The sequence below is a fragment of the Furipterus horrens genome, unplaced genomic scaffold (assembly GCF_987537825.1).
Source record: "Furipterus horrens unplaced genomic scaffold, mFurHor1.1.pri manual_scaffold_17, whole genome shotgun sequence".
In the NCBI taxonomy this organism is placed as follows: domain Eukaryota; kingdom Metazoa; phylum Chordata; class Mammalia; order Chiroptera; family Furipteridae; genus Furipterus; species Furipterus horrens.
The window spans coordinates 21,872,317-21,893,032 of record NW_028327187.1 but is presented as its reverse complement, the minus strand read 5'-3'; the positions used below and the strand labels follow the sequence as shown (position 1 = coordinate 21,893,032).

General features: G+C 38.2%; 1 protein-coding gene across 1 annotated transcript in view; it reads left to right on the top strand.

The window, feature by feature from the left end:
- The window catches only part of ADGRG4 (adhesion G protein-coupled receptor G4), a 154,468-nt gene that overhangs the window by 123,228 nt on the left and 10,524 nt on the right, over window positions 1-20,716 (top strand). Inside the window, exons 17-21 of the mRNA XM_090264028.1 lie at window positions 265-368; window positions 2,404-2,525; window positions 7,101-7,369; window positions 11,017-11,095; window positions 17,235-17,515. Of these exons, the coding sequence (XP_090120154.1) occupies window positions 265-368; window positions 2,404-2,525; window positions 7,101-7,369; window positions 11,017-11,095; window positions 17,235-17,515 (855 nt within the window). The remainder of the gene's footprint in view (window positions 1-264; window positions 369-2,403; window positions 2,526-7,100; window positions 7,370-11,016; window positions 11,096-17,234; window positions 17,516-20,716) is intronic.

The window sequence follows — 20,716 nt, the reverse complement described above, 5'->3', positions numbered from 1 at the left end:
GACCGTTGCTCATGATTACAGTCTGTCATAATCTATACAAAAACAGGAAAATGAGAGACAAGAAGTTAGGACATTTATGAAGTCCCTCCAAAATCAATTTAGCTTACTAGACTTAATTTAATTTCATTGTTCAATTATACCTCTATCTTGCTGTCTTAACAAACAATACTAATTATGACATGTTTGGAAGGTGCATATAATGAAAAGTTAAATATTTCTAAGGAAAACAAAATTTGCTTTGAAATTTCCTTTTGTCTCTTGAAGACAGGCAAGGTGGATGGAATTCATCAGGCTGTAAAGTAAAGGACACAAATGTAAATTACACAATCTGTCATTGTGACCACCTCACACATTTTGGAGTCTTACTGGTGAGTTTTCTCTTAATAATTCCTTGATAGAATTTTGACTTTTATTATATTACAGGCCAGAAATATATTTGTGAACTAAATTATAGAAAAGCGGCATGCAAGTGGAAAAAAGCTCCCCTGTGTTCATCCAAAGTAGAGCAGATGAAAATAAATATTTCTTTTTCTCCTTATAAAACTAATGCCTGCTTCTCAAAATTCAAATATTACAGAAAAAGTTCCTACAATCCCCCCAAGAGATCACCACCTGTAATCCTTTTATGTATATTCTTTCAGAATCTTTTCCTATGTGTATATTAATGTATGTTTTGTTTTATAAAAATGAGATCAAATCAAGTTATTTATACTGTTTTTACCAGTTTCTTGTCACCTAACAATATATATTGGAGACCTTTCAAAAAATGTGTATCCATCTCTTTCAATTTTTAAATATCTTTATAGTATTCCATTGTGTGGATTTAACAAAATGAATTTAACCAATCCTCCATGGGTAGGCATTTTAGTTGTTACTGTTTTCTCCATTATGAACAATGCTGTAATAATTTTTATTCATTTGTCTACTAACATTAATGTAAATAGTTATGTAAAATAAATTGATGGAAGTATAATTGCTGAAGTAAATAATATAGTCATTAAAATTTTTAATTTTAATAATTATTGTCAAGTTGTAGTGTAGGAAAGATGTATTTTAAAATTACTTGCAGAAGTTAACCAAACAAGAATTATCCGGTCAATTCACATATCAAGGCTTAGAGTTTCAGACTCATTGTTAACTCTTCTATCTCCTGAATTCCTTATTGTCCTCCTAACATCAGAACTTGCTGAATTTTCATTCAAAATGACTCTCAAATGTGTTTTCTTCTCTACCCACCTATGAGTAATTTCTTAGTTCTTTTCAGTTACTTTATTATATATTATATACTATTATCCGAATGTGTCATGAGTGAGTTGCTTATTCTATCAATGGTAAGCTCATTGAGGGCTGAAGGTATGTATGTTTTATATTTCTTTATTTTTACCATATTTATTCAACAAATAACAGGTGCTCTATTGATACTTACTGAATTGTCAGCATTTCGTTTAGCTCCCTCCAAATTGGTTGGAACATTACAATAGATGTGAAAAGAACAGCACTCACATTCCAGCTCTGTCCCTAAGTACCTATGTGATCTTGGTCAGGTTGTTTTACTTGCCTGGACCTTAGATTTGTTTCTGAAATGTGAAAGATTGGAGTAGTCCAGGATTTCTTAACCTTAACACTATAGATAATATGGGGCAAGTCATTCTTTGTTGTGGGGGGATTTTCTGTGCATTGTAGGATGTTTAGCAGCATCCCTGGCCTCCACCCACTAGATGCCCATAACATCTTCCCCTGTTGTGATAAAAATATCTGAAGACATTGCTAAATGTCCCCAGGAGAGGGACAAAATCACTTCTAGTTGATAACTACCAGACCAGTGCTTCTTAACTTCTTATGAGCCATTAATCTCTATGACAATCTGATGAAATCTGTGAACCTTCTTTTCAGGACAATGCACACATATACTCAAATAATTTTGTATGCCATTTCAGGTCTTCTAGTGACCTCAGGTTAAGAAATTACTGGGTTGTGATCTCCAAAGTCCATTTCGTCTCTTAATTTTATGAAAGTTATTTAAAGTCTAAGCAAAAGGAACATTTATATTTTGATGATCTGTGTAGTGTTTTGGGATCCTCAGTTCAGATAATGATTCACTTTGCATCCCCAGTTCACATCTATTAGTTTTGTTATATTTTAAGTGTGGAACATGTTCATGATAGTAAAACCAAGGACTAAATGTTCTTCCAGTGCTGTTGAGGACTCTTTAGGCCCTGTACACAGTAAGTTGCACTAGGAATACTCAACAAAAAATATGCAGTCTTATCCTATACCCATTTACATACTTTGGCTTAATAGATGCTATATACCCTAGGAACTGTCTGTTAGTGAGCACTGGAAGTGTTTTACCATAAACTTGGTCTGGTGAATGTATAAAATACAACACATTGCTTTCCCTAGGATTTATCCAGGTCTGCAGTGGATGCAGTGAATGAACAGATATTAACACTTATAACATACACTGGATGTGGAATCTCCTCAATTTTCCTAGGAATTGTGGTGATGACGTACATAGCTTTTCAGTAAGTTGATCGAATCTTGTTTTGAGTCAATTTAATTTGGTTTGATGGACGGTGTTTTTATTTTAACCTTGTTAATTTCATAAAAGTTTCTGATTTATCACAATAGAAAGAGGTCAGATCCATTAGATTATGAAGTGAACAGGTTAAAAAAGAAAACAACCAAGTTTCCTCTAAAATAAAACATTATAATTAGATTTTTAAAGCAAGAAGGTTGGCATAAGAAAATATTTCTCCAACAGGATACAAAAACACTAGTCATAAAAGAAAACATGGACAAATTGGACTTCATTAAAATTAAAAACTTCCTTCATCAAAGGACATCATTAAGATAGTGAAGGACTTCTGGCCAAGATGGAGGCCTAGACAAACATGCTGGGTCTCCCTCCACAACTAAGAAGGAGTACAACTACCTCAAAACTAAAGACAACCATAAGTTCCAGAAAATCGAGCTGCATGGAGGTCCAACAAACAAAGATATAAAGAAGAAATACTCATCCAGACAGGTAGAAGGGGCGGAGCCAGGACGGAGAGGATACAGTGCAGTGGTGGCAGCAGCTGCAGCAGCGGCAAGCCAGTGGAAAGCAGAGTCACACGTTTAAAGAAGTGGGGAGGGCCACCTGGGGCACGTTCCCAGTTCCTGACCAGACCACACAGCTCACGGTCCCAGTGCTAGACAAAATTAAGCCGCATTGCTTCTGACTATGCAAACCAGTGGGGGTTGGGGCAGAGGAAGAAACTGTCGGTCTCTCAGTAGAGTCTTCTTGATTAAAGAGCTCCTACAGTCCTAGAACATCCGCAGACCCACCCACTCTGGAAACAATGGCCAGGGCAACAACTAGAGAGGCGACAGTCTCATACAAAATGGGAAAAGGGGAAAAGTGCCTGGAAAAGAGCAAGTGCTGAGCAAGTGACTTTTTTTCCTTTCAGACCCCTCCTCCACATACAGCACCACAAACTGGTGAAATGAGTCGCCCCCTACTGAGGAGAAAACCTAAGGGGCTCCGCCCCTTACAATGTAACAGGAGTGACAGCTCTACCGAAGACACAGAGGCAAACAAATACAGGAGTCTGTCAAGATGAGGAGACAGAGAAGTATGGCCCAAAAGGGGGAGCAGATCAAGGTTCCAGTGGGAGAACTAAGTGATGAGGAGATAGCCAACCTAACAGACGCAGAATTCCAAACACTGGTGATAGAGGTGCTCACAGGCTTGACAGATATTCTTAAGTATGGCAAACACATAAGGGAAGAAGTGAAGACTATGCTAAATGCAACGAAGGAAAATCCACACAAAACCAATGGTGAAGGGAAGGAAACTGGGGTTCAAATCTATGATTTGGAACATAAGGAGGAAAACAACAGTCAACCAGTACAGAATGAGAAATCAAGAATTGAAAAAAATGAGGAGAGGCTTAGGAACCTCTGGGAAAACTTTAAACATACCAACATCCAAACCATTGGGGTGCCAGAAGGAGAAGAGGAAGAGCAAGAAGTTGAAAACTTATGTGAGAAAATAATGAAGGAAAACTCCCCATATTTCGTGAAGGAAATAGACATACAAGTCCAGGAAGCACATAGTCCCAAACAAGTTACCTACAAAGTGATGCCTATAAGAATAACAGCTGATTTCTCAAAAGAAACTTTGCAGGCAAGAAGCGGCTGGCAAGAAGTATTCAAGGTGACAAAAAGCAAGGACTTAAAACCAAGATTACTCTATCTGGTAAAGCTATCATTTAGAATGGAAAGGCAGATAATGTGCTTCCCAGACAAGGTAAAGCTAAAGGAGTTCACTATCACAAGCTATTATATGAAACATCAAAGGGATTTACTTAAGAAAAATAAGATCAAAATTATGAACATTAAAATGACAACAAACTGCCCTGGCTGGTGTAGCCTAGTGTATTGAGTGCTGGCCTATGAACCAAAGGGTTGCCAGTTTAATTCCCAGTCAGGACACATGCCTGGGTTGCAGGCCCCAGGTCCCCAGTCGGTGGCATGCAAGAGGCATTGATGTTTCTCTCCCTCTCTTTCTCCCTCCCCGCCTCTCTAAAAATAAATAAATAAAAATTTTATTTAAAAAATGACAACAAACTCACAAATATCAACAACTGACTCTAAAAAATAAGAACAAAATCCAACTAAGCAAACCACAATAAGAACAGAATCATCAATATGGGGACCATTCAGAGGGTTATCAGCTGGGAGAGTGAAGGGGGAGAACTGGGGAAATGGTGCAGGGATTAAGAAGCATAATTGGTAAATACAAAATAGACGGGAGAAGTTAAGAATAATATAGGAAAGGGTAAATCCAAAGAACATATATGCACGACCCATGGACATGAACTAAGGGGGGCCTGGTAGGATTGCTGGAGGGAAGGGGGGTATTGGGCAGAGGAGAGCAAAGGGGAAAAATTGAAACTACTGTAACAACATAATCAATAAAGTATACTTAAAAAAAAAGATAGTGAAGAGGCAAAACATAGATTGGGAGAAGATATTCTCAAGGCATATAATTGACTAAAGACTTGTATGCAGAATATATAGAAACTCCTGTAAATCAAAAAGCAAAAACATACAATTAAAAAATGGACAAAAGACTTGAGCAGGTACCTCATTAAAGAAGATATCCACGCCAAACTCTAATCCTTACTCTAATGGCTAATATGCATATGGTGAAGTTCTTAACATCATTACTTTTCAAGGAAATGCTGATTTAAATCACAATTATACTTCTATACATCCACTATAATGGCTAAAATTTAAAAAGTTGAAAATAGCAAGTGTCAACAAAGATGTGGAATAGTTAGAAATCATACAATGCTGGTGGGGATGCAAGAATGGCATAGACGATTTGGAAAATTCTTTGGCAATACCTACTAAAGGTAAATATACATCTAGTCACTGACCCAGAAATTTCACTGAGAGAAATTACTGCATATGTCCACCAAAAGATATATAGAAGAATATTCACAGTAGATTCATTCATAGTGGCCAAAAATTGTAAAACCCAATATACATTAATAGGTTGCAGATGAATAAATCCTGGTATATTTATAAAATAAAATGTTTCACAGCAGTAAAAAAAAAAAAAAAAAAAAAAAAAAAAAGAGCCCTGGCCAGGTGGCTCAGTTGATTGGAGCATCATCGCATACACCAAAAGGTTGCTGGTTTGATTTCTGTTCAGGGCACATACCTAGGTTGCAAGTTTGATGTCCAGTCAGGATGCGTGCGGGCGACAACCAACTGATGTTTCTCTCTCACATTGATGTTTCTCTCTCTTTCTCTTTCTCTCTCCATTCCTCTTTCCCTAAAATAAATAATTACATATCCTTGGGTGAAGATTAAAAAATAATTAACTACTTCTACACAATACAACATAATATCTAATGCTCAGACATAAAGTTGAGCAAAGGAAGATAAGATGGTTCCATTTATATGAAGTTCCAGGTACAGGCAAAACTAAATCAGTGGGGATAGAAGTTACAATATTGGTAACTTCAAGTGGAGGGTATTTAATGGAAGAAGGAATTTAGGAGCCTTCTGAGATGTTTAAAATATTTTACTTCCTGATCTGGGTGGAGGTTCTTTAGGTATATTCATTGAGGTGCATTCTTAAGATTTACATATTTCACTATTTGCCTCAATTTAAAAATCCACATATATACCAGATGAAAAACCAAAATTTAAATCAATAAATATTTAATAGAAATAAAAAAGGATCAATGGGAAGTAAATATTTTTCTAATTTGGAAAATATTGGGTCAGTTTTCACAAAGTACAACTGTAATCATGTAATGAAAATTTAGGTCATATTTCCATGATGCCAAATGTCTGGATCTTTGGAAATATCCAAGTAACTACTTGAAATGGTTTGCATAGTCATGCTGCTATTTGGTCATATGTAGATACAGCCCTGAGTCTGATGAAGGAGTGATGATAGAATTGTGTATCCAGTATCCTTCTTCCTTTTTTCTCTCCCCCCCACAAAAAAAAAAAAGGAAAAAAGGAGACTGCTTAGCTGATAGAGGCTATAATTAATTCTGTTAGTAAAGGTAGTGAGTTTTACTACTTAGAATACTTTGACTCTACCTGTAAAGAGGGTAGAGGACTCTAAAACTCAGTACATGTAAGGTGATATGAGTACAATATTCCCTCACTTATCATGGGTATTACGTTCTAGACCGTCCCGCGATAGGTGAAAATTCGCAAAGTAGGAACCTTACATTTATTTTAGTATTTATACATATTTTAAGGCTTTATAAACCCTTCCCACACAGTTATAAACCATTCCCAGTCCCTTATTAACCTTTTCCACACTTTTATAAACACTACTTATGTTCTTAAACATATTCTATACTCTTAAACCTACGTAACTTTAACAACATATGTATACAGTACTGCAAAATCCCATGATACAGTGAGGCCGTGATAACTGAACTGCGATATAGAGATGGATTCCTGTAATTTAATTTTAATAGTCAGTTTTTCATTCTTTCACTTATTATGCAAATAGGATGTAGCAAGTCTTTATTAAAAGCAGAGACCCTACTTAACTGAACATATCCCTTTTCTTTTAGCAAACTTCGAAAAGATCGTCCTTCCAAAATCCTGATCAATTTGTGTACTGCACTACTGATGCTAAACCTGGCATTTCTGGTCAATTCTTGGGCATCATCATTTCAGACAGAGGGACTTTGTATTGCAGCAGCAGTGGCTCTTCATTACTTTCTGCTTGCTTCTTTGACATGGATGGGCCTCGAGGCAGTCCATATGTATTTTGCTCTAGTTAAAGTCTTCAACATATACATTCCCAATTATATCCTTAAATTTTGCCTCATTGGTTGGGGTAAGTATACTGTTATTATCCTTGGTGTCTGTTTTGAGCCTGTGTGCCTTTAGTTCTAATTCTGGCTCCATTAGACAAATTATTTGGGATCAAATTCTGTTATAATCATAGGTAAGGAATTGAGGATAGCTTCACTGATATTTAGGTATGTATACATCTCTTTTTCTGCCTACATTGATCTAGAAATTCAACTTCTAACCTTCATGGTCAGGAATTGGTCCACAAATATTTAGTGAGCACCTGCTTTTGTATATGCTAAATGCTGATCTATACCAGTGACCTGTCTGATTTTATCCTTCCCTTTATGGAAATTACAATCCCAACACAAGCTTACTAATATAATAACCAGCACTTAGGTAGCACTTACATGTGCCAGAGACTATTCTAAGTGCTTTACATACTCATTTAATCCTCACAAAATCTCTATAGAAAATATCCCATCATTATTCCTACTTAGTAGATGACACTGAGCCATAGAGGGATTAGGTACTTTACCAAAACTCACACAACCAGTTACTAACTGGCAGAACTAGGATTTGAACCAGGGGGTCTGTCTCCATAGTTTGGACTTTTGACCTCTGTGATCTAACCCTACTGTTTAAGGAACAGAAAAAGGACTTGCAATGTATAAAAGATGCTTTGTCAGATATGCTTTTATTCTTACCACACCTTATGACTGTCACTATCAATGCTGCCCTCTGCAAGAAGCCAGGAATAGAACTCAGCATGAAAATTTCCTAAATTAAAAGTCATTTTATAGATTTGCTTTCCTGTATTTTTAACTGACAAGCTCAGCTCAGCTCATTTCTCCCCTCCCCCCTTTCCCTATTCAAAATAGATTTTGAATTCAGAAAATGTGTTGGACACATAGGAGATGTGTATTAAGTGGGATGCATAGGAAACATAGGGAGACAGATTTTACCTTCCACTGCCTTTCTAAGGACAACAGCTTTCCCATTAGCTACTCATTCTTTTAACGAGTTCATTACTATATTACAAGCTTTCAGTTTAATACAGTCAGTGCTATCATCTCTGCTAATGTGGGGAGCAGAGACAAATACTAAACAAAGCATAATCTAAAAAAATTGTTTTAGTACACTTTGGAATCCATCAGAAACAGAGCCAAGAGCAGTAAATTCTCTCCCATTTTCACCTTGCATACTTTATCTGTAGTCAACTGTCAACTGGAAGATTGAAAAAGTTGTGAAAGAGGCTTCACAAATAATCCAAAGAGCTGAAAACCCACATATGGCTAACTGTGAAGGGGCTGTAAATAGCAGTTAGTACTGGCCTTCCTTCTCCCTTGTCATCATTCACTTTCAACTTCCTCTCCAGACCCTTCCTCCTTCAGATCCTTACTCCTTAAATGTTCATGTTACCCGGGGTTGACTTCTTATCTCTTTGACCTTCTCCTTCTACACCCACTTCCTGGAGTACTCAAGAGGCAGGAAAGGCTAAGGCTTGGTACTTTGGAGCCAGGAAAAACTTGGAGAGTGTCAAGTACACACACAAGCCAAGGCCACTGTTATATTCCATTTATTATAGTGATGGTGAAAGAAAGAGTAGCAAAAGGTGTCAGCTCCCAAGAATTTGTCTCACACACTATGAAGAATGACACCAAAAAAAAAAATAATAATAATAATAAGCAATAAAAACCTACAACCATGATTACTCTATCCAGCGAAGCTGTCATTCAGAATAGAAGGGTAGAGAAAGTGCTTCCAGGGCAAAGTAAAACTGAAGGAGTTCATCCCATCCAAACCCCTGTTATATGAAATGTTAAAGGGACTTGTTTAGGAGAAAGAAGTTCAAAACTATGAACATTAAAATGAAAACTGTATCACAACAACCAACAACAGACGCTAGGGAACCAAAACAAAGGCAAACTAAGTAGGCAATGAGAGTTGGAAAAGAATTACAGGTATGGGGAACATTTTGGGGGGAAGTCAACATGAAGAAAGGGGGAAAGGGAGGGAGATGGTACAGGAATTAAGAAGCATAGTAGGAGGGAGTGGAGTAGACAGGAAGAGTTTGAGAAGAACTATATGGACAACGAATGGGCATGGACTAAGGCAGGGGTACTAGTGGAGGGAGGGGGGTCACTGGGTGGAGGGAAACAAAGGGAAAAGAAATTGGGACAACTGTAACAACATAATCAATAAAGCATATTTTAAAAAAGGCAATAGATATTTGCCACACGAGTTGTGGGATTCCCTGTTGAAGAGCCAGCACTAAATCGAAGTTATGCCATATAATATTCTGCAGCTCTGTTTTGAAGAGTCGGGGTGCAAAGCCCCACACATCCTCAGAACTTGGAGGCAACAACAGACTCCTAGAGGAATAGGGAAGTGTGCCTTTGGGCACCTTCTCACAGGCCTGCTGCCTTCTTGAATTTGTAGAGGATCAGAAGGCATTCTATCAAAATTCATATTAGCTCTGGTTCAAGCCTTTTCCTGAAAGGTTGTCAGGGAACCAGTACAGAGCTGTCCCACCACAGGGAGTTTCAGAGCATTTAAATATTAGATAAATGCAATCAGCTCTAAAGAAAATGAATATTAGCATGTGTTTATGTTTGAAGTTTTATCTTTCTAATGACAATACAACCTGTGGAAAAAGTTTTATTTCTTTATTTAAGTCCCCCAAAGCAGATTTGTCCACATTAAAAAATAATAATAACAACCAGTAGAGATCTTCTTTTGTTTTAATTACTAAAGTGTAAACCGAGCTTGGGGACTCTGCCTCACAACTTCCATCCTAAATGTGAGTCCTCCCACCATCCTTCCCTTCTTCTCTCCAACAGGTATTTTTTTCAAATACCTACACTATGCTAGGCACTGTACTAGACGGGCAAAATACATATCTGAAGGGACTGTAAGAATAGGACAGTGGGGAATTTCTCAAGATGCTTGGCACTCTGGAACAGCTTTTTACAAAACTCCTTAAATGTGTGCAGATGTGACAATGCTCATTTTTTAGGAGAGATACATTATTAGAAATAAAGAAATCATTTAAGTTTTGCAAGTGTACGTGAAATTAGACTTTTAAAACATGTCTATAGTCAGGTCACATTTGACCACTTTGAGTGAACTGATTGCTTTATTATAGTCTGGATGAATTGAGTCGTCATTAACTGGTTGATCTAGTCAAAATGTCAAAGTAGTAATGAGTGTAGAAACAGCTCCTCTGTCAGAAAAACACTGAAGGCTGCAGCTGATTGCCTGTGTCCTTCATCCAAGGTGACCAAGACAAAAAGATACCAGGAAATGAGGGGTAGTATTGAACAAGAGAAAAAATTGGTGGCTCATCATCTGAGAAGAAAGGCTTGATGTGAACTTGCATTCTGATGAACTAGATTCTTCTATTGCCAAGTTGATTTTTGGTACTTGAGCTATTTTTAATAACAAATGGGTGTTGTATTGGAGCTATTGGCATGCTGTTTAGTTTAGCAGATTGGAGTACTAGAAATGTTTAACTTGGACGAATTTACAAACATTTTGCAAACAATGATATTTTGATGCCCGCACATCTGTGGTTCATTTAAAGGTTCATTTAAATAGTGTCTTAACTTAGTGAGCAGAGTCATTTATCCATCAGGATTTTTCTCCTGCTTCCTAATGGGATGAATTTGGCTTGCTTCCCCACACTAGGGATCCCAGCAATTATGGTGGCAATCATACTCAGTGTGAAGAACGATCTGTATGGAACTTTGAGCTTAACATCTCCATTGTAAGTACCAGCATCTCTGCTTCTCAGGCGATGATGCTCTTGACCATCAGTGTATGGCAGGATGTTCCAGGCCTGGGGCTTGGTCTTGATGCTGACTTCAGGGGAGATTCAGCCTCAGCCTTTCTGGCCTAAATACAATCATGGACACATTCATGTAATGATTAGGCACTTGGGCTCTGTACGACCTTGGGGAACTTACCTTACCTCTTACTTCCATTTCCTGCTCTGGAAAATGGGGATAATAATATGTGTTCTCAATATTGTGTGTAAATTAAAATGACATCATGTATATAACGTGTTCAGCATGTGCCCTGTTGCATGGTTAAGTGCTACATAACTGGCAGCTATTATAATTAGAAAGCTTGCAGAACTTGGAAGGAGTTGGATTGGTCACTAGAAGGAACTAAGAAGACATGTTGGAAAACATTTTCTGCTTTTAGAAAACAAAGCTCTCCAGTGAAGAATCCATCTCTTTTGTAAATTAGCTTAGCTTTTTAGTCCTATTGTTTTTCTTTTCTTTTCATCCCCTATCTCTTTTTCTTCCTCCCTCCTTCCCTCCTTCCCTGCCTCCCTCCATCCCTTCCTTCTTTCCTTCCTCTTCTTTTTTCTTTCTTTCTTTCTTTCTTTCTTTCTTTCTTTCTTTCTTTCTTTCTTTCTTTCTTTCTTTCTTTCTTTCTTTCTTTCTTTCTTTGTCTCTCTCTCTCTCTCTCTCTCTCTCTCTCTCTCTCTCTCTCTCTCTCTCTCTCTCTGTCTCTCTCTTTCTTTCTTTCCCTCTTCCTTTCCTTCCTTCCTTCCTCCTTCCTTCTTTTCTGTTCTTTTTTTTTTGAAGTAGAAGCCCATCTCCTTGTTCTCTCATTTACAACCACAAGAGAGCAGCCATTTACTTTGCTTCATCTCTCTAGAGACTTCTTTTATAGCCTTTAGATAGTTACCATGTAGTTCTTTAGACTGCAGTCTCATTTCTTATTGTTTTTTACTTACTCATATCCATTTTCTTTAGCATTGCCACTCAAGTACTTTTTTTGCTGTAGATTTCCTCTCCCACTGGACTGAAATCAAAAGTAAGAGGTCTTGATTTCCAGGTTCCTCCATTTTTCATGTTGAGATGACTGTTTCCAGATCAAAATACTATTGTCCATTCCAGCATATGCTTTCTAATTATAATTACTTGTTATTCTTTCTTTCTCTTCCTTTTTTCCTTCTCATCTGATCATCCATCCTCTCTTCTTGCCTGCTTTGTGACTTAAACTGCCCCCCATTATCTATCTAATGGTTATTCTTATTCAGAGATCAAAAGCAAAAGCGAAGTCAAAAGAAAACTGACTCCACTTCCCCTGAAAACAGCCCTTTAATATGTGAAGTGGTTAATAAGAGGCAGACTGTTCTAAGAGCTTTATAAAAAAATTATATTTTGAAGAAGTAATACAGGTACAATACATGGTACAAATTCAAATGTACACAAGAGTAGAGGATGGAAAGTAGACTCCACTACCAGCCCTAGCTACCCAGTTTCTCTCCCTTGATACAACTCTTATTACAAACAATCAAATTTGTATAGATATTATCTTGCACACTTTGTTACCCAAATGGTAGCTATAGCTATACATTATTTGATATTGGGTTAGCCCCCAAATTCATTTTTTCCCATAAGATGGCTCTACAGCACTTAGGTGTCCTTAACTTCATTCAAAACAATTTTGTTAGATTGTATTGTGACAGCTGTCATATCAGTTGTGCATTTAAAACAAACTTATCAAAACTGGAGAATTTTTATGTAGTCATTTTAATATTGAAGATAGAAGAAAATATGCAACATTTTCACCATATTGTGCTTTATTATTTCAAGAAAGGTAAAAATGTAACAAATTCAAAACAAAAAGATTTTTTATTAGATTCTTCCCCTCTTTCCCCTCATTTCCCTCTCCCTGTTCTGCTCTGGTCACTGTCAATCTGTTCCTTGTTTAGATAAGGAAGAGGTATAAATGCCCAATGGACATGGACAACTAAATGGTGATTGAGAGTGGGAAAGGGGAGAGGTGGGCAGGGCACGGGAGGGCAATGGGGGAAAAATGGGACAACTGTAATACAAAAAGAAAAAATGATTTTTACAGTATATAGAGAAGGTGCTATGACTGATCAAATGTGCCAAAAGTGGTCTGCAAAGTTTCATGTTGGAGATTTCTCTCTGGACACTGCTCCAAGGTAGACCAGTTGACATTGATAACAATGAAATCAAGGCATTAATTGAGAACAATCAATGTTTTACCATGCAGGAGATAGCTGACATACTCAAAATATACAAATCAATAAAGGTATTGATGGAAATGAAAAATGGGTCTTTTATTTTACAGAAAAACTAAATGGACTTTTTGGCCAACCCAATACTTAACACTATGTCTTGGAGATGATTTTCTATCTAAACATATATTGCTGAGGGAGTTCCAGTCAAGATGGCAGCATAGGTAAAATGGTTCATCTCCTTGCACAGCCACATCAAAATAATAATGAAATTATAGAACACTCATTACTCAGAACCATCAGAAATAGAGTTGAATGAAAGTTTGACAACTATGGAATTAAATAAATTACATATATCCAGACTAGTATGAGGGGGTGGAGATGTGGAATGTGCTGGTTCCACAACCACGTGTGGTGGACAAAAATTTGGGAGGGACATCTTGGAAGCTAGGATGCCCAGCCCCACACCAGACCCTCCAGCCTAGGGTTCCAGTGCCAGGAAGATAAGTCCCTATAATTTCTGGATGCAAAAATCAGCAGGGATTGAGTCAGTGGAAGAAACTTGTGGAGTCCCAACCAGTTCCTTTTAAAGAACCCACACATAGAGTTACTCAGACTCACTCCTTCTGAGCTCCAGCACCAGGGTAGCATTTTGAAAGGCACCGCTGACATACAGGGAGGAACTAAAGTGCCTGGCATCAAGGCAAGAGCTTGGGGGCATCTTTCTCCCAGACAGAAAGGCAGGCAGAACTATTGTCCCTTTTCTGAACCCTCCCCTCACAGAGCCACAAAGCCAGCAGGGGGGTGCCATATCTGAGGCTACATCAACCTGGCTAACACTGTTTGCCCTCCCTGGAAATCCTCTGAGGCTCCATTCCACCCAATTTATATCTGTTAATAGTGGCTTTTCTGTATGAATGGCTGCTTTTGACTCATTCTTCACAACTTCCTAAATCCTTTCAAACAAGCAACAGCTGGCCTCAGTGGGCCCCCAGCCCCCAGGCACAGCATTAGCAACAATGAGCCTAGAGATTCACAGCTTTACCTCACCTGGGGATCTCCAAGCCCAGCACAAGTAGCGGCCATGTCAGATTGCTTTATAGCTCATGCAGGGTGGCCCTGGGCAGAACACAGGTGGGGCTGACCTTGGCCTACACCACCCAGAAAACCCCAGAGCCTGCACACCCAGTGGACAGCTACAGACCATATCAGAGAACCACTAATCACCCTTCCTGAACACAGGTGATCCTCCACGGAGGGCAAAGTTTGGTGGTCACTGATCACAGCCAGTCCTTGCAGCTGACTGGACTGGGTAAATCCATCCCACTGACCTGCCAACAGCAATCAAGTCTCAACTACAAGAGTAGGGTGTACTCAGCCCACAGAAAGGGCACACCTTGAGAACCCAGCTTGTGTGATAGAAGAGGCTGTGCCACTGGACCCTACAGGACACCTACATTACATTAGGCCATGCTAGCAAGGTAGGGAGCCATGGCAGCTCTACCTAATACATAGAAACAAACACAGGGAGGCTGCCAGAATGAGGAGACAAAGAAACATGGCCCAAATGAAAGAACAGATCAAAACTCCAGAAAAAAGAACTGAACAGAATGGATATTAGCATTCTATCAGATGCAGGGTTTAAAACACTGATTATAGGAACTTAGTGGGGACCTCAGCAGCATAAAAAATATCGAGTCAGAAACAAAGGTACACTAATTGAAATAAAGAGCAATTTACAGGTCATCAACAGTAGAGTGAATGAAGCTGAGAATCAAATCAATGATTTGGACATATGGAAGCAAAAACAACAACCAATCAGAACAAGAAGAAAAAAGAATCTCCCCCCAAAGAGGATAGTATAAGCAGCCTCTGCGACAACTTCAAGCATTCCAACATTCACATCACTAGGGTGCTGGAAGGAGAAGAGAAAGAGCAAGAAATTGGAAATATATTTCAAAAAATAATGAATGAAAACTTCCCTAATTTGGTGAAGAAAATAGACATGCAAGTCCAGGAAGTACAGAGAGTCCAAAACAAGATGGACGCAAAGAAGCCCACTCCAAGACACACCATAATTAAAATGCCAAAGGTTAAATATAAAGAGGGAATCTTAAAAGCAGCAAGAGCAAAGAAGTTATTTACCTACAGGGGAGTTCCCATAAGACTGTAAGCTGATTTCTTAAAAGAAACTTTGCAGGCTAGAAGGGATTGGCAAGAAACATTCTGGGGAGGGATATGATTGCGGGAGAGGGGGTGGGTTGGGTGGGGGAGAGAAATTAGGGGAAAAGGGGACAACTGTAATTGAAAAACCAAAATAAAAAAATAAAATAAAAATAAAACAAAGTCATGAGAAGCAGGGACCTACCTATAGCCAAGATTATTCTATCAAGCAAAGATACCATTTAGAATTGAAGGTCAGATAAAGAGCTTCCCAGACAAGAAAAAAACTAAAGAAGTTCATCATCACCAAACCATTATTATATGAAATGTTAAAGGGACTTATTTAAGAAAAAGAGGATAAAAAATATGAACATTAAAATGACAACAAACTCACAACTATCAACAATTGAATCTAAAAAAACAAACTAAGCAAACAAGAAGAACAGAGACATAATCATGAATATGGAGAGCATTTTGATGGTTGCTAGATGGGTGGGGATGTGGGGGAAAGGATGAAGAGGTGAGGTGATTAAGAAGTACAAATAGGTAGTTACAGAATAGCCATCGGGCTGTAAAGTACAGTATAGGAAATTGAGTATCCAAAGAACTTATAATATGCATAACCCATGCTGTGGGGATTGCCTGAGGGAGTGGGGGTGCTGGGTGGAGGGCAGCCAAAGGGGAAAATTGGGACAACTCTTATATCATAATCAATAAAATATAATTTTAAAAAATAAAAGGAAAATACAAAAATATATAATGCTGCTTTAAAAAAAAAAGTTTTCTATAGCTTCCTTTAAGGTTGAAGATGATATTCAGGGAAGCTTAAGTATTAGGTCTCTATTAGGGACATTAAATGCTTTCCTACCCCACTCCTCCCAAAACACACAAACATATACAAACACACATACATGAAAGTATCCACACCAACATGAATAATGTGATCACAAGAGATTTTCCTGGTTCTGGGAAAGAGGTTTCAGCTAAGTTGACACACAGTCGAATTAGTGAAACTTGTCTATGTTAAAAAATCAGACATAATACCACCAGTAAAAGAAAATGTTATTAGATGAATATCTGTTCTTGTAAGTTACCACATATTTCTTCTTAATAGAAATGGTAGAGCCGTTAATCACCCCAGTGGCTAGTGTTGCTTTCTGTAGTCAAAACCTGTAGCTGTGGTGAGAATTTTAAAATATACATTATACTTTAAAACAACACAACAAGAGCTGATGTCTATTTGTTGCATTTTTATTCACTCTGATAAGTTCATCATTGTTTGTGTAACGTTCAGAAAAGCCAGTCATTGCTCTTGTCCTTTTACTGGACATTTATCATGCAAAGCAAAATTTATACTGCAAATAAAAGCTCAAGTATAAGGTGGGGTGAAGGCCACTTTGGGGGTCAATACATAACTTATTTTTATGCTGTTGAGGAAGAGAATAGCCTCCTAGGGAAGTGGACTGAGAGGTTTCTGAATATGTAGGGCAGAAATGTCCTCTGGGTTTTCAGAAATGTCCTCTGGGCTTTTTGACGTGACACAAGAAAGAAGATTGAACAGTGTTTCAGGAGAGTGAGGTTCTTGTCCCAGCTCTGCTCCTATGAGTGTGAGTGAGCTTTGTCAACTAGGTGTTCTCAGGTGGAATAAAATTGACTAGGGGATCTTCAGAGTCTCACTGAAAATGTGAATTTATGTTTCTCTACCTCACAACGGTCTTCTCTGTTTTGTCTCTTACAGTTGTTGGATTAAAGATGATTATATCTTTTACATCTCAGTTGTGGCTTATTTTTGCCTCATATTTCTCATGAATTTCTCCATGTTCTGCACTGTTCTTGCTCAACTGAATTCCATGAAATCCCAAGGTCAGAAGACTCGGCGGAAGATGATCCTGCATGACCTCAAAGGCACAGCAAGCCTAACATTCTTACTTGGCCTCACCTGGGGGTTTAGCTTTTTTGCTTGGGGACCTGTGAGGATCTTTTTTTTGTATCTTTTTGCCATTTTTAATACTTTGCAAGGTAACTTCTTCTTCTTTGCATTTTGGAAAATAATCTCATCTTTAGGGATTCAAAGGAGGGAAAGATACTCCAAGAGGTCTCTGCTGTCAATTAGTTGGCAGATAGCCACTGGAAACATTAGCTAGTTGTTAGGAATTCATTAAATAGCCCAGTCTCTCTTCCTCAGTGTTGTAGAGAGAAGCACAAATAGCTAATGCAACTCCAGCTAGTTTTCAATGTCATCAAACACTGATTGTCAATACTTCTAGCATTGCATCAAAATTGTGCTTATAACTGTACAGATACGCATGTGTGTTGACATTTTGAAGTGCACAATCCAGTTGAACATAACAATTACTGGACAGTAGAAACATTAATCTTTTACCCCCATAGACTATGGCTGCATCAGATATCCTAACACATTGTAAAAAGGAACCAGGCTAGGAAATTGTCAAGTCACAGAGGAATGAAGGTGAAAAGCGAAGAGCAGTATGTAAAGGCAAGAAGCCAAATTTCTAGCCTTGATTTTGTTACAAATCAACCTTGAAAAAGTTGCCACCACTGATTCTAAACTAATGGCTCTATAGTTCTATAATCTTATTCCTATTTTCTGGTGCAAGGAACAAATGATAACGAAGTGATTAAATGGTAAACCAAAGATGACATGAGAAGTAAAAACTAGGGTTCTGGTTAATATACCTCTGAGTGATTGTTGATATTCATTTTAAACTGATTTTGCTTATTAAAAATCTTGGAAGAAACATGCAGAGTGATTTCCAGGGAGTTTCAAACTCCACTCCATGCCATTACCCTCAAGTTTGGCCCAGTTGATTTGGGCCACTGCAGCAGGCTGTAAGTTGACTTGAACAGTACATTGAGTTAGTGTCTCCTTTAGTGCTTTTAACTATTTATTCATTGATAAGTGCTTTTACCAGAGTACAGTCTATTGGTGGTCTCATAGGGTGCTCCAGGAATAAAAAGGTTCTATGGTCAAAGAAGTTTGGGAAATGCAGCAAATGATATGTCCCCATTCTTGAAATGGCACAGTATACATTAGCATGGTGAAATTCTTGATAAATTCTGTTGGAAAAAAAATACCTTCAAAAGTTTGTCTTAACCCAGCATTTAAAAAACTTCAGAACACTTTGTCATTGTGGTTGTTAACTCTAGAAGAATGTTGGAAAATATGAATTGGTATGCAGTTATTATATGTCAGGTATTTGCAAGGTGCTGCAGGGGAATGAAGGAACATTCCAGAATAAAGCATATCTAATGATACAAGAAACTATTTCATTTTGCAGCAGTGAGGTGTATCAATTGAAACTTTCTGTCCCACCAGATTATGCTAGCCTTATATAACCATATTCTTATTGGATTGTGGGAAGACGCAAAATGTGTTGCTCTTCCTTCACATGTCATTTTTATTCCTTCTTATAGTGAGGACAGGATTTTTGTGAGCTCTCCACCCCACTCTCTCTTGGTTTCCTTTGAGGCTACTAGCAGTTGGTTGTATCCTGGACTGTTGACTGAGGCACTGGTGATGATTCTATACTTTACCTCTTGACATAACTACCTGAATTACACTGAGATTACTGTGGTCTCTGTATCATGATGTTTTAAGAACTAACCAATCTTGGTGTAGAATGTGCACAGTAGATTAAAAACTAGGTGCCCATGCATATTTATTCCTCAGAAGTAACTCCAGGCTTCTCTCAGGGTCACTCATCTGAAGAGAATGCATTCAACATATGGAAAGAGGGGTTAAAGGGAAAGCTGACAAAAGAACCAGATAGCAAAGCAGTTTATAACTTAAAAGGGGGGTGGGGTGTTTTCAAAACAGCAAGTACTTCATTCCTATGATGAAAGAGAATGTAGTATCTAAGCAGGAAAGCTACATGGGTAGAAGTAGAATCCAACTGGGGTTCTCCTAGTAGCTAAAACCAAAGTCCCATAGATCCAACATCAACAGAGCTAAGCTGTCTCTGTCTGTCAGATATGTTTTATGTAAGTCAAGCACCAAACATTCCTAGTTCCTAGTTCTGCCTACAAGAGAGAATGTGCCATCTTGCAGAGAGGGTGTTTTCAGAGCCCCAAGTTTCAAACTCAAGACACAGACACACTCACACACCTCAAATACTCAAAACAAAAATGCAGCGAAGCAAGTGAACAAATTAGCCATTTAAAAAATAGATGGCAATTTTGCAATTTTGGCTGAAGGGAGTCACCCTGTGGTCTGGTGTGAAAAAAAATTATAATAATTGTAAGCCATTTCTGAAGGAGGGATGCACAAATAAAAATGCCGGTGACAAAAACCTGACATTTTCCCTCATGCCTATGCTCTAATGAGTAAGCAGATCAATCTTTTATTGGAAAAAAAAGGGAAGGCTGTCAGGCAGAGAGGGAGAGCTGGCAGGCAGTTCATTAGATTCACAGAATAACCTTTAAGTTTGAGAACTAACTAAACTCCATACAGGAAATCAGAGCAATAATAGGTGCTTGTTGTCACTGTTGCCCCTTGTTCATGCTGGAGCTGGTGGAGTTTAACCTGCTCTGAGACTAGAGTTTTAACTCATTGGGTTGCTGCATCACCTTCCAGGTGACTGCTGCTCAGGAAAGCATGCTGGATTCATCACCATAATTGTTCAGTTACAAATGGAGACAAAGTCCTCAGGGGAGGTAATGATACTTGTCATTCCATTCAGCCTCCAGATTTCTGCCTCCCACCTGGAATCAGATAGACTCAAGGCGGAACCAGGGAACCAAGAACTTCCTAATCCAACTTACCATCAAGTGACAGGAATGCACATACCTCTACCTGAAACTTTCCAGAGTCAGAGGGCTCACTATTCCATAGAACAGAACATTTAACTTCTCTTTTAAAACTGAAATGTATTTGACATATGACATTGAGTAAATTTAAGGTGTACAACATGTTCATTAAATACATTTATATAGTATAATATGATTGCCATTGTAGGTTCTAAACAGCTCTGAATCTTATCTACGTCATCCTTTCCTGAGAGTACTGGAGTGGAGTGGTTAAGCCGTTGGGCTTTGCAGCCAAACTGCCTGCCTTCAGTCTTGATGCTGCCAGCTCAACATCAGTTCTAGTCAAGTTTACTAGACTTCTGGGACTCTGAAGTTTCTCATCTATAAATATAAGATTAATAGCACAATGCCTATGGTCCAGTCATTGCTTAGTAAAGACTAGCTGTCATTTGT